General features: G+C 40.6%; 1 protein-coding gene across 1 annotated transcript in view; it reads right to left on the minus strand.

Annotated features, from left to right (window-relative positions):
- ablim2 (actin binding LIM protein family, member 2) overlaps positions 1-13636 on the minus strand; it is a 62044-nt gene that overhangs the window by 13272 nt on the left and 35136 nt on the right. The window contains exons 9-16 of the mRNA XM_053416775.1: positions 12062-12139; positions 11787-11930; positions 10505-10537; positions 9556-9671; positions 8765-9060; positions 8094-8165; positions 5040-5147; positions 3026-3079 (exon numbers count right to left, since the gene is read on the minus strand). Of these exons, the coding sequence (XP_053272750.1) occupies positions 3026-3079; positions 5040-5147; positions 8094-8165; positions 8765-9060; positions 9556-9671; positions 10505-10537; positions 11787-11930; positions 12062-12139 (901 nt within the window). The remainder of the gene's footprint in view (positions 1-3025; positions 3080-5039; positions 5148-8093; positions 8166-8764; positions 9061-9555; positions 9672-10504; positions 10538-11786; positions 11931-12061; positions 12140-13636) is intronic.

Consider the following 13636-nt stretch of genomic DNA (forward strand, 5'->3'; position numbering starts at 1 on the left):
GATAGAAAATCACTGATGCTTGTTTTAACAATGTTTTTAAAGAGGCTACGCTGAACATTTTGGTAGTTTGGCCCATTGGACATCAGAGCAAAATGATACAGCAATGATCACGATAAAATTTGCCTAGGTTGTTAATGGTCCCATGACTGACAAATAATTAAACCTTGGCTTGGTCAAACATATAACGACAAATACGTAAAATGCAGGGACAAATACCAAAGTCCAAATACATTTCCAGTAAATAATCATGATCCCCTGAGGATAAACCATTATTTTCTAGTTTCAAATTTTTTTTTTTTACACCATCTGCCCACAACTTCCACTCTAATCCTTTTTGTTAAATGACTTGTAGCTCTTCACATTCTGCTATGATGTCTAGTCTGTGCTATGCTGTGCAAGCTTAGTAGTGCAATCAATTAAATGTCCTGCGATATCAATAAATCATGTACACAATTAGAATGTTCAACTGCTCACTTTCCTTAATTGTGTTTTAATGTCAGGGATACAAACAACCGCATTAAACCCAAGAGCCAGCAGCTCACAAACAATTTAAGGCTTAACTGCTATCAGTCACATAGACTAAACTGTCCAAAATGATGAGGAGGATTTAACAATTTTTTTGTTTCAGACCCTATCCCTCTACAGTATGTAGGATTGGGGTTATTTACATGTCTAAGCTATTGTTTATGTCAACGTATGTTATGGTAATTTATGTGCATGTAATAATAACCCAAGGGCAAAAATGAGGTAACTGTCATTTAGTCACTAGTCATCCGTGCTCACACATTACAGCATTTCCTTTCTCCAAGTGTATGCCAAACACATACGACTGCTTAATAGACTGCATACTTAAGCATTGGTACTACACTGGACAAATGTTTTCAAGTAAATTACAACCCTGGTATCAGATAACATGAGCAATAGGCCAAATTCCCACAGAGAATACATAGCTTAAACGTATTATCACTTTACACGGTTATTATACAGAAATCTTTGACAGAATGGAGGTTTAGATTTTCTTGTTTCTGTTTTTTTTTTTACATCTGCCTGAAGGACAATGATCTACAATAAACACAGACACTCAGCTCATAAATCTGTAGGACTATGCCATATGCAGCTGATGTACTTTGCATTTTTTTATCAAGATGAATATCTCCTTTTGTGATGGAGGTGCAAACAGGCTTCTCGGACTCCTATGTGTGCTCTGCGTGATGTGCACATATAGCTAGAAGGGAAGTGTAGTTAAAAAAAATTTAAATACACCATAATTAAGACACACAAACAATGGTTAGGGGTGAGACACAGTGATTGAATCGGTGATTGGTACAACACTAATGCCACCATACAAAGTGATTCACACACCCAACTGTTCACAGTGAACACACAGTCACTGCATCAACACTTAAAACAACAAATGAGCTGGTGAGATGAATGCAAACATGCAAGAACGAGGTTGAGCAAATTAACACCCAAGGGCCCCACTGACAATCAGCTTCAGTCCCCAATGAGCTGGATAATCAGTGTGTAACTGTGTTGCAATGTCAAAATTAACAATGGAAACTAGGGCAATGTTTATAGTACGGGTAAAACCCAATTCATTTGTAATATCAACATCAGTCTCCTCAACATGATGTTACCGCTAGACCCCGAGCCACGAACTTTCACTTCCCTGTAGTTGATTTTAATATCAACAACTGCTGCTGCACTACCCCCTAGGGGTTGAACAGCATTTAACTTTCTGTTTTAGCTCAGAGAAACTGGGAGAGCAAGGACAAAAAAAAGGTTTTATCATTATATTTTGGAACTTGTTAACGTCATCTTGGATGAAATCCTCAGTGCCCTAATTATTAAATGCTCTCATAGTTGTATTAACCACTGTGCCATTGCTATCTCCAGACAGCAGGTTGATAAACAATGATTGACTAAACCCAGGATTGTGTTCATTGTCGTTGTGTCCATAGCAGTTACAGTATGATAAAGCACAGGGACAGATTGTAGTTATGGCTTATTGTTTCAATATTCTTCAAACAAACTAGATTTTATTCTCAGTCGCTCCTTAAAGGCATGAAACTGATGGTCTGAACTCTTACATTCTCACCTTTAGGGATTGTCTGTTTCCGAGATTGCAGAAAATGTTGACCCAACAAGGACTTCATTTGATGGATATTGGTGCCTTTGGATAATTTAAGTTCAGGGAAGTTTGTGATTGCGGGATTTAATATTGAATTCTCATGGAACACAAAAAGCAGTCTCCATCATGAAATTTGAATGTGTTACACCCTTCCTTACTTTTAAAGGACACAGAGCTTCCTGCGTTGACACAGAAACTTGGCTTTAAAGATAAATAGAATGTACGGCATGACTGTTATTTCCAGGGATGCTGGACTGATAGTGTTGTTTTTCTGTGTCTGGAATTGGTTATTCAAACAGACTTTTTGGGATTAACAAGCCTGCACCAAATCTGACCTTTCAGTTATTTTTGGCACAATTCCTAATATGGTCTGAACACACAGTTAGGTTGATAACATCAGCTGTATTGGAGCGTTGCTACCTGTGGTATGAGAGCCACCTAGTTTATTCTTGTTATATTACGAGAAAAAAGTTGTAAATTTATTAGAAGGAAGTCGTTATTTACAACACATTTCTCATTAATAAGCATTAATACTTTGTCGTACAGAACAGGGTCTTAGGTACCATCATGTATTTCTTTCTTCAAAACCGCCAGGAGGCAAAATCCAATGGTGATTTCATTTATTTTCTTATCACATTGCCCCCCCATCTAAATGGTTGATCTTGATAGATTCGGCATTTGTATATTAAGTTGATTTTTTAACGTGGAATGGGTGGATCACTCTTACACCAGCCCTATGCATGTACATCCGTGGAGTCTACTAGACGAGGACGAGCTTTAGAGAGAAAGGGAGGAGAACCGGGATAAACAGGTGACGAGATGAATGACAGGCGACGTGCAACACATCGTGCAGAGACCAGACCAGAGGAGTGTTAAAGAGGAAGTCGACTGTACCATGCTGTCTGTAGATGGGGGGTTTTCTATAGATATTATCTTTGACCATAGTCTCTGAAGATGGGATCAGATGCAGAGGGAAAAAAATGGAAGAAGCCAACATGGGAGGGAGGGAGAGAAAGGAAGAGAGAATGGAGAAAAAGAAGCATGAGTCATCAGTTATTGAGGGATGAGATATTTTGAAGAAGCAAAAGGAGGGTGCAAAAAGAGCTTGATTTAACATATTTGTCATTTGTATTATTGCACATCAGAAAAATCAATACTTTTAATAATTATTCATGCAATATGTTTAAAATAGATCAATGGATTGGTATTTGTCAGAGGAGGGGAGTCTGAGGTTATTTGACACAGAACAATTCAAAGATATTCAAAGAATAATATCACAAACCACACATGGTCCACATGTGTCAGAGAGTGTAAAGCAATAGTGTTCTTTTCTAGAATTTCAAATTAAACCATTTACCTAAATTAATACTAGAAATTGTAAGTGTACGTTGTTAGGTGAACTGCCTCTGGAGGATAATGGAGACAGTATGTTTCCCTGAGGCCAATCGAATCCATCTTAGTATCAGAGGATCCAGAGAGGCCTCTAACAGAGATGCTTAGTAACAACTGTCACACATTAAGCCGCGACGTGAACATGACTCACAATAAAACAGCACATATGGGTCATTTCTCTGGCTTGTTCCAGTGCCTGCCAGCATCTGAAGCATCATCCATATAAAAGCAATAAGGACGATGACTATGAAAGCCATTAAGTGGATAATCGTTGGCTGTTTTTTCCACTTAACTTGCTTCCAACTTGGGAGGTTTTTTGTTTCCTCTGGATGACTGACATTGTAACGTTGAATGGGAACAATATGCTGGATCAAATGGATTTTCCTCTGCGAGATATTTAAAAGCGATAGATCAAAGGATTCACTGTTGAGCATCAACTCCTATCCGAGCATATTAGAACTTTAATCTTACGGGATTAGATCTCCTGCCAGATTTTAGCTGCGTCACAAAGAAATGGCTTTGTGGGATTGAACAAGTCATAGAGATTTACAGAGTGCAATCCTTAAGCCAAGGAGGAAATCAACTCTTCAAGGTAAAGATGCTGGGCCTCATGCAAGTTCTACTAATACAAACAGGGAAATGATGGCATTCATAATAGAACTTAATTTTTGGCAGCAGTCTAAACCTGTCATACAAGTCATGTAGAGTACAGAGAATCAAATGTTCTCCCAAGTGGGATAAACACCCGTTTGGCTGACTTTTTGCATTAATCCAGCACAAATAAACTACACAACAATGTGAGAAAGTATCGTGTGAATAGTGTTGACATCTTTTGTGCAAATTATTACAATCAAAGAACCAGATGATGGAGAATTTAGCTCCAAGGAACTCCCTCTTCAAATGAGAAGGGGAAAAGTAGAAAACATGGTTTCTTCCATCCATTCTCTGGCGGCGGGTCGGGCCTGTGATCTCACAGATGCCTTCTTTCTTCCCAAACTTATTCAATATTTGCTTCCAGTCCAAATATTTCAAGACAGTTTGGTCTTACCAGGCTGATGATGACGTTGCTGGATGAAAGAGGTTTACCACCAGTTTATCTCATCACCACGAATTTACTGAAGTTGAAATAATTCGTTAAATTATTGTTTTTTGATTATTTCCCCAAGACTTTTGTGATTATTCATGAGCGGTGTCCAAATTCAAAGGGAATTTATGGACGATCTTGTATACAAAGGATTTTCCTGATCTGAAGTACAAACACTGACACTGCTACATGTTGTAAATGTAAAAGTTTCAACCACAGGACGTCCGTGGAACAATGAAGAATTATGAGTTTGTAAAACAACATTGGTATCAGTGTTAGTAGCAGTAACAGAGCCAGTAATTTTCTCAAATTCGTAGCTTACCTGGAAATCCACTTGTACGTCACTAATGGCGGTCTACTCCATTGAACGTGTGTGGATGTAGGAAAAGTGTAAGGTTCAGTTGCGAGCCAAGCACGGCGGTTATGGCCTACCTGGTATGTGGAAATGCCGGGGAGCAGCCATGTATGTAGAAGTGGATGAGGGAGATTTGCCATCAGAATAGGTGGATAAGCTGGGGGTACTCCGACCACTTTCACTACCTCCAGTTTGGGATGAAGGTGGGTGGGCATTGGATATGAAAGGCAGAAGGGGAAGGGGAAGGGTCGGGGAGGAAACAAAGGACATCGGGGGGCAAAAAGGCAGCGTTAAGATAAGCAGACTGATAAAGCTCAAACAAGAAGCTGTAGTTAATACACTGATGCAGGTGACTTGATAACCCAGCCGTTTACTGTCTAATTAGATTAACTGTTCTGTCGTCAGAGAATTTCTGGCAGTGAATCCCGACTGAACTGTTAAGTTATGAGACTAAAATCATCCTGTAGTCGTTTTGGTGCTACCACTTTAGCATACAGTCCCTCAGCCCAATTCACGTTTTACCAGCAACGTGATCCAGGAACTCCTTGGCCACCATGAGCTCAAGGTAACTGTGTTATAAATTCCCTGACACCTGCATGAAACCCCTCTGAGATGCCTTTTTCACAGTCTGTATTCATGCGGAAAATCAAGATCAGGTTTACCTTTCTGTCTCTGCTGCACAGAGGATTTCTCTCCTGCCTGTGTTACGGGTGAACCACCTGAGGTTAACTTTTCCTCCATTGGGACCACATGCTACTTCAACAATAACGTTTTCCAACAATGGCAACAAAAGTTATTCAAAGCTTTGTCTTCATCTATCTGATTTAATCCTGTCACTACCACTTCTTGAAACCGAGCCTGTCTTAACACCTGGGAAAAGCTGCAGTAGAGGGTATAAGGTTGATATCCTACGGGCTTGTGGCTTATGCAGGAACACATAACATTGTTCAACAATCTTGCTTGTGATAAATCTATCTTTGATAGTTTGGTTCATAATCAAAATCTCTATTCAGAGAAAAATAGGAGTTTTACTTCGCTCATTAAAATGCTCACTCAGCAGCTACTACCTACTTCACTGTGAAGATAAATGCTAGGTCTGATTGCACTAAACCTGTTAGCGTTAGCACCAGAGCAATGATGCAACTTGGATGGGACCTGAAGGGAAGATCTGAGTGACTTTTTGTTAATCACATAACAGTTATCAATAGAAAATCACCTCTGTGACTTGTTTAAGTCTAACTTAATTTGTAGTTTCCAAGTAATGACTGCATTGACAGCGACACATAATGCATTTTTCCTAATCGCTGGGTATATTATATATTTTTTGTAACAAACTGAATGACGATTGTTTGCGTGTTGTGTATCTGAGATCACCACCAGGGACAACCCCAATGTGTTGTCATAAGCAGGCTGGGTGATGGAGTCACTGGCACCTTTGAGGCCAAAACCATAAACACTGTGCATCCAGAGCTTTGGGGAGGGAACAGAGGGAGAGAGATTTTTTTTTGTGTGTGTGTGTGTGTGTGTGTGTGTGTGTCAGGGAGAGTTTTAGCATATTGAACACACACTCTTCTACCCTCAGGCAGAGAGGAACCACAGACAGAGATCTGGATGCAAGTGGATGAGATCACTGACACACATGGCAGCGCTGTTCGAGCTTGTCCGAGTGATCTCCTTCAAATACACACAATCACACACATGCCTGTAAACACAAACACACACACACACGCTGGAGTACTGTTAGTGCAGGTCTGATTGTGGGGCAGAGCCTGCGTACAAACATCTGGAGTTAAGGGAGTTTGGAAGGAGATGCAGATTTATCTGAACAGATTATACATTTGACAAAAAGACTCCAATCATTAATCAGAAACCAGTTCCACAGTAACAAGATATCAACAATGGTTTCGGGGTCATTAAGTGATCAAAACAAAATCATGCATTATTCATCCTTGCAAGGTCCTTCCCTCAGCTCTGCTTCAATCTCCATCATGTTGCTAAAGTCTTTCTCCCAGAGTGACTGCTATGAGGCAGCCTGCACATTAAAACACGAGACTGTTGCATGAAAACAAATGGCCCTCTTTCATGGCATGTTAAGAACCGCTAGGGCCTGATCGAGGCCAACGGAGCGCTGTGTTGCATGCCACTGCAGCTGGCAACCGGACCCCAAATTACAGCTCGGCCCGCTCGGGCTCTTTCATTCCTCCGTTCCCCCTCCTCTCTTTCATCTTCCCTGTCGGAGCACTCCCCTCCCAGCCTCTCCACCCTGTCATGGAAAAACCGCCGAAACCCCTGGACCGCGTGTTTGTGATTTTCTGTGCAAAAAAATGTTTCAGTGGAAGCTCTCGACCTCCTCCTTTTAATCAGGCTATTTCAAAGTCCGTGCACGCTATGTCAGAATGCGATTCAAAGAATTCTGTGTAAAAACGTCATTCTTTTTCAGGCAAGGTTCCCTATAGGTGAAAATGAGGACTTAATGGTGCTGTGGAAACAATTTAATATCTGAAAAAAAACCTTATAAACCTTTGTTTGCTCGTGTCTTTATACTCTACGCTAAAATCGATCTGCTCTTGAAAACTCAACATCTCCTTGACTTGCAGTTAAAATGTTTTTTGTGGCACGATGCTTTGGTTTGGATACGTGTTACCCTGCCTGCAAACCTCAATGTGCCTTGTATAAATCCTTAAACACAATACAACAGCACTTTCTTAAGAATTCAGAACTTGGACAAAAGCAAGTAACATCAAAGGGATAATGTCTGACACGTGACAATGAACGAGGGACCATTCATGAAAAGCAAAACGATAGATCAGGCAAACAATCGGGACAACAATCTGAACACAGATACACCACAACAAAAATCACCCTTAATATTCATCCAAGTGATAATGCCAAATGCACCAGGGTAGCACTCGGGTCTACATCAAGTTAACCATGCACGACAACAACCACGTCCACAGACACAGGTGAAAAGGGCAAGCAGAATGATAAAACTATGCGGGCCTACGAATGTACCTTGATGCACTCCATGAAACCTGACAACACCACGATACCGGACAACATCACAAAACCTGCTAACCACTCTACCAGGGGAGGGGAGACACAAAGAAGAGAAAGACTACTGGTGTTTTTACCGTTGGGAGGAGGTAAACTGAGATGCAGGGCTGTCCTAGGTTTAGGGTCAGGCACGGTGTCCTGTTTGAACCCTGGGGATGAGCGAGATCAGGGTATGGGGAGAAGATAAAGCAAAGGGAGGAGGTTGGTATACGCAGGGGTAACAGCGTGCAAGGGGGATGTGCACAGCACTGGTTTGTGATGTTGATTTCAGTGATGTGTGGTATCGTGACTCGTATTAGCAGGTTCACGGCTTCAGTTTAAAGAAAATAACAGATCCAAATGCAGCACACACCAGGTCGGATATTCTCTTTCCCACGATGACTAACTAGTCTAAGTTGAACCAAGACACCCAAAGACCCAGAGTGAGGGTTTAGATAACATGGTCATTTTAGTGCTTAACCACAATTCATGCCAACTCAACTCAATTCATTGGTTGAATCACAGCACTCCATTCTGAAGAACCTCTGATCTCAGTCAAATACAGAATAATACTTGCTGCTGTTCCTAAATCCAAGGGCTGTGACAATAATTCAACCTGGGAATCCTTGCTTTTGGAGCACTTTAAATCCCCTTTCAACTATTAGCCTTTTTACTTCTTAAAAGATTTAATTTATGTCAAACAGCAGCAAGGATTTCAACAACCATTGTCTGTATTGGACCAAGTCTTGGTCTCTGTGTACTTTTATACCTCTGAAGAACGGGATGAAGTTGTGCTGCTGTAGCATGGCCAGGGTGGTTGGGTTTAGGTGTAAAGACAAGCCTGCACTGCCACCTGCTGGTGTGGGTGAGTACTGGCCACCACCACCACCTCCACTCCCTTCCGCCCCACCAAAATGGTGCACAGGGAGGGAGGATGAGTCCCTGGCCAAAGTGGAAGGGTACTTAATGCCCCCCATGAGGTTTTGGGGCAAAGGAAGAGAACTGGAGTCACGGGCCTGGTTGCTGTATTTACCGGCGAGGTATAACTCTGGCCCTGAGTGTCCAATCAGATTACAGGAAACATGTTGAGTTACAAGATCAATTTGTGAAAGGGAACATTTCCTTAATAGTCATTTAAAAAACAAAAACTTGTATTTGAGACAGAAATGCTGTTCTAGTTGATTTATATTTTAAAAGTAACACTCAAACTTGAGGACATTGTTTGGATGTGCTCAAGCTCAGTCACTGAGAAACCAAAAATGTGTAACACTCCAAATACGTCTGGTCTTGTCTGTATAACAAACATCTGCAAGGTGACTTTTTTAAATCAGGAAATACATAGGCAACACTTTTAGTTGACAAAATATAAAGGGTTGCAGATTTGATTCAACCCAGAATGGAGCACGTCATTTAATTTCTGGTTTTGGTAATGATCAATCAAGTAAGTATCCTAAGATAAAAGTAATGAAATGTATACTGTAATTTGGATGTTTTCATAAGTCAACAGCATAATATGGGGTTATGGTGTTCCTGTCATACACGTGTATGGGGTTGATACCTGGTCGGCTGTAGTTTTGGGGGGAACGGGATGGGGTGTAGCGTCCGTAGCCTCCCAGGGAGCTGGTGGAGCTGGGGCTGGAGGGCCTCCTCTGACGGGGGGACTTCTCCCCATCACCCTACATGCACGAAAGCAAGTAAGAAATTAGTGTTTTCTACTTAGAAACACAATCACTCCTCCATCACAATATCAGACAGGAAATAGGGGCAAGACTGCATCACTGGTAAATTCTTAATGAAATGGATCTATCATATTGAACAAAGCACACAAAAGATCACGGAAGCCTGGTCACCGTGGTAACCTCCCAGTAACACAGTTGGCAATGGAAACATTGTTATTGTTAAGTTCAAGGGCAGATAAGATTAGATAAATTCATTTAAAAGCATCTGCAAAGCTACAAATAAGATGTGAATGTTCCTATTGGAGATCAGTTTCAGTGACATACATAACATAACAGTCAGCTGAGCAAACTGACCACTGAAGTCACTTCTTCATTTCATCACTTCATTTTTTTTCATTTTTTCACCGTCTTTGTTTTGAAAAATATGCAAATTAATGACATAGTTTTATTTCTATACTTGGGATGAATTACAATAGACCAACGATTATTTCTTGGTGTATTTGTTTTAAATGAAATTTCTAGGATATTGTAAATTTGCCTAAAAAATGCTGAAACATTAAGAATTATTCCTTTCGATTGTAAACTGAATTTTGCGTTACTTGTTTTAACCATTAGTCCTCATTTTAACAAACAGTGGGTTCGAGTTAATTGCTGAAGTCTGTTTACAACTGACTTGCACACTGTTTTGTTTCCCTTCATTCATTCTGCCCTCTATTGTGTTTACACTGGTTTACTTCCCAAGTATAGTAATAAAACTCCACTGCACACACAAACACCCAGACATCACACTGATTCGAGGTTGTGTCATGCACAGGGATACTTTATATTACCTCAGTAGGAGTAGGAGAAAGTAGCTGGGGGGACTGCAAATGAAGAGGGGGAGAGAGCCAATGATTAGGACGAACTCATATGTGAGGTTATATGAGTTAGCCATCCAACCATGAGAGTGATCATTCAATGCCAGTGTGAGGACATTCCTGATGGATGGATGAAATTAAATGAAGTGGGTCCAGCATCCACTGTTGGCTTTACATGCTCAGGGCTGTGACTGCAGTGCACAGGAGTGGTTGTGTGAGGTGAGAGAGAATGGAGCATGGCATTGATGAATGAGTGAGGGAGGACGATGGATGGATAGCAGAGTGAAAAATGAAAAGGTAACACAGAGGCAGGAAAAGGAAGTTTACACAAAACTACAGCAATCTGCTGTGTTTATGATTCCAAGTTTTTTTTACTTCATTAAAAAAAAAAAAACTCTCGAAAGGTAACTCTAAATTGGAGATTGATGTAAATGTATAACTGGTGAACAAATCATTTAGTAATACACATTCAATTTCAACGCCATTATTATGGACAACACAATTGATAAGTACCACTGTTCTGAAAAACAGCCAAGTCTTTAGTCAGTAAAGGGTCATTGACTTCTCAGTGTCTTAGCTGAAGCTCACTGATAAACTATTCATTCTGCATTCAAGCATCTTTCAATTTCCAATTCACCAACAGCAGTTGATATTGAAGGAAAATAATATAATAATAATAATAACAATAGGTACTGTCTTCTTCAAGGAAAGAAGAGAGTGGAGTAGTATTCTTAACTGAAGTAAACATACTACCATGATGTAAAAGGACTTCATTGCAAGGTCTGATATTTAAAAACTATATTTAAAGAGTAATCGCAGCTAGCATCACTGATGGCTAATTTTACTGTGATATTGTTGATTGTAATAAAGTTTACAAAAAAACTACTAAATTCATCAACCATGAAACTTTGTGGAAGGATGTGGTATGAGTTAGGGAAGAACCCATAAACTGTTGGTGCTGATACAGATCCGGAGGCAGATCCAGGAATTTTCTATAACTTTTTTGAATTTACGGGGATAGGGCGTTTTGGGACATTGTAATTGATTTGCGAGTGAATGCTTCATGGAAACAAAAATTATCATATTTATGTAGTGCTACTAATTGGATTTTCATATTTAGCTGATTTGTAGCTTGATTAGTTCAAGGGAACTGTTGGATGTTGGCAGAGTTATGCATTGCCATTCTAGTCATCACTGGAATAGAGAGAGAAGTGATAAAAAAATCAACGCAGAGAACGGTGAGAAGCTGGTCTACCTCTCCGTAGTGCCTCTCCTCAGATGGGTAGCTGACATATGGAGAGTAGGACAGCATGTCAGGCCTGTCTATGTTATAAATGGCCTTGGTCTTTGGAAGAGCAGCCAGGTCCTTGTAGTCGAGCGTCTCCTCTCCTAGTTTAGCCTGGAAGCAGAAAGAAAAACACTCAAGTATAACCACTCACTGGTATTTCACAGCATTTACTCAGAGCATAAACAAATGCTTCAGATGTAGTACTGAGCTATGGCTGCTGCCCCCTGCTGGTGAAGTCTTACATATATGACTCTGCTGGGAGAGCCCGAGGCGCTGGATGCTGGGACTGAGGTGATGCTCTCAGATGAAGTCCGGGTCACCTGTAACACACACGACTGCTTTTTAATCACAAGCTGATGGAGACGACAGAGAATAATAATGTGTTTATTTATCGCTCATCCACCCAAGCTCATGCTTTGTGTGAACAGACATTTAGTTTGGATTTTGAAGTCAAACCTGTTATGAAATTGTTTCATCTCACCAACACTCAAACCACAAAATATTCAATTAACAACCCATTCTCAAAAGGGTGATGAGGAGCACTGCTGTTTGTAAATGTGCGTTTTATTTTTTATTTTTCATATGATAAATTAGTATTTTGGACAATTCCATGCAACTAAGGATTCTGTCAACATGCTACTAAGTGGTAACCAGCCTCAGGATGTAGTCTTTGAAAATGACGAGCCTTTAAAAACTCAGAGAAATAAGTATCCTAATAACCTCAGAACAGACCACTGTACTGTACGTTCACATAGGAGGTCACAAATATGAATGTGCAGATGGGGCTGAATAACAAGGAACATCATCGGCCTCAAAAGGTTCAAACCTACTTGTGTGCTCTCAACTGTCGAGAAAAAGGTAGATTAACACCTAAATCTCTCTCTCTCTCTCTCTCTCTCTCTCTCTCTCTCTCTCTCTCTCTCTCTCTCTCTCTCTCTCTCTCTCTCTCTTAAGAACATAGATGCTCACTGTAGATCTATTAGTGAAACTGTGTTGGCTGTGGGCGTTATTGTCAAAGCGCACAACTTGAAGAGAGCAGGTTAACGTTCCCCCTGAAAACAAATAAAAATTTGAATTTATGATAAAAGTTTCATCCTGAAAGGAGACCTACATCTTTCTGCTCTTTTCCAACTCTATATGTTTGTATTCAGGAATTTCCGTAAAGTAGCTTGATTAAACAAAACAACAAAATAAAACTCATCTCCAATGGTCTCTTATTCAGCAGCTCAATTTAGCCTCTGTCACAATCCATGTATAAAAATGCTTCCCCTGTTAATAACTATACATGTAAGAAATCTGCAAAATTCTAAACTGAGATGTAAAACATCTGCTATCAGGAAACACAAATGCTAACTCTAAAATAAGAGAGGTCCTCCTTCCACAAGTCAGATATGTCCACTCTCTCTGTTCAAGTTGTTCGATACCGTCTACAGATACAGAAGGTGTATCCTGAAGGTGCAGGTATCTTTCCACATCAGTCATCACTGCTCATTCATCAAACCGTCCCTGTACATGCGCACCCGCATAAAGCATCATCAGTCACCAACCAATCACGTCCGTCTGCTCCGCCTCACACGAGAAAAGGAATGAAGCATGTGGTGTCTTTAGAATTCATGGCCCATGAGTGTGTATGAATGTAGCACTCAGTGTCAACAGTTATAATCAACACATGCAGCAGATGTTTGTGGTTGGGGAAAGGAGGGGGTTGAGTGGGGGTGGGGGTGGGTGCAGGGACGCACAGGAGCACCGACCTGCTGCTCAGGGATGTCATTGAGCTGTATCCGCACCTGCTTCTGGGAAGGAGAAGGGTTATGATA

The sequence above is a fragment of the Pleuronectes platessa genome, chromosome 23 (genome assembly GCF_947347685.1).
Source record: "Pleuronectes platessa chromosome 23, fPlePla1.1, whole genome shotgun sequence".
NCBI lineage: Eukaryota > Metazoa > Chordata > Actinopteri > Pleuronectiformes > Pleuronectidae > Pleuronectes > Pleuronectes platessa.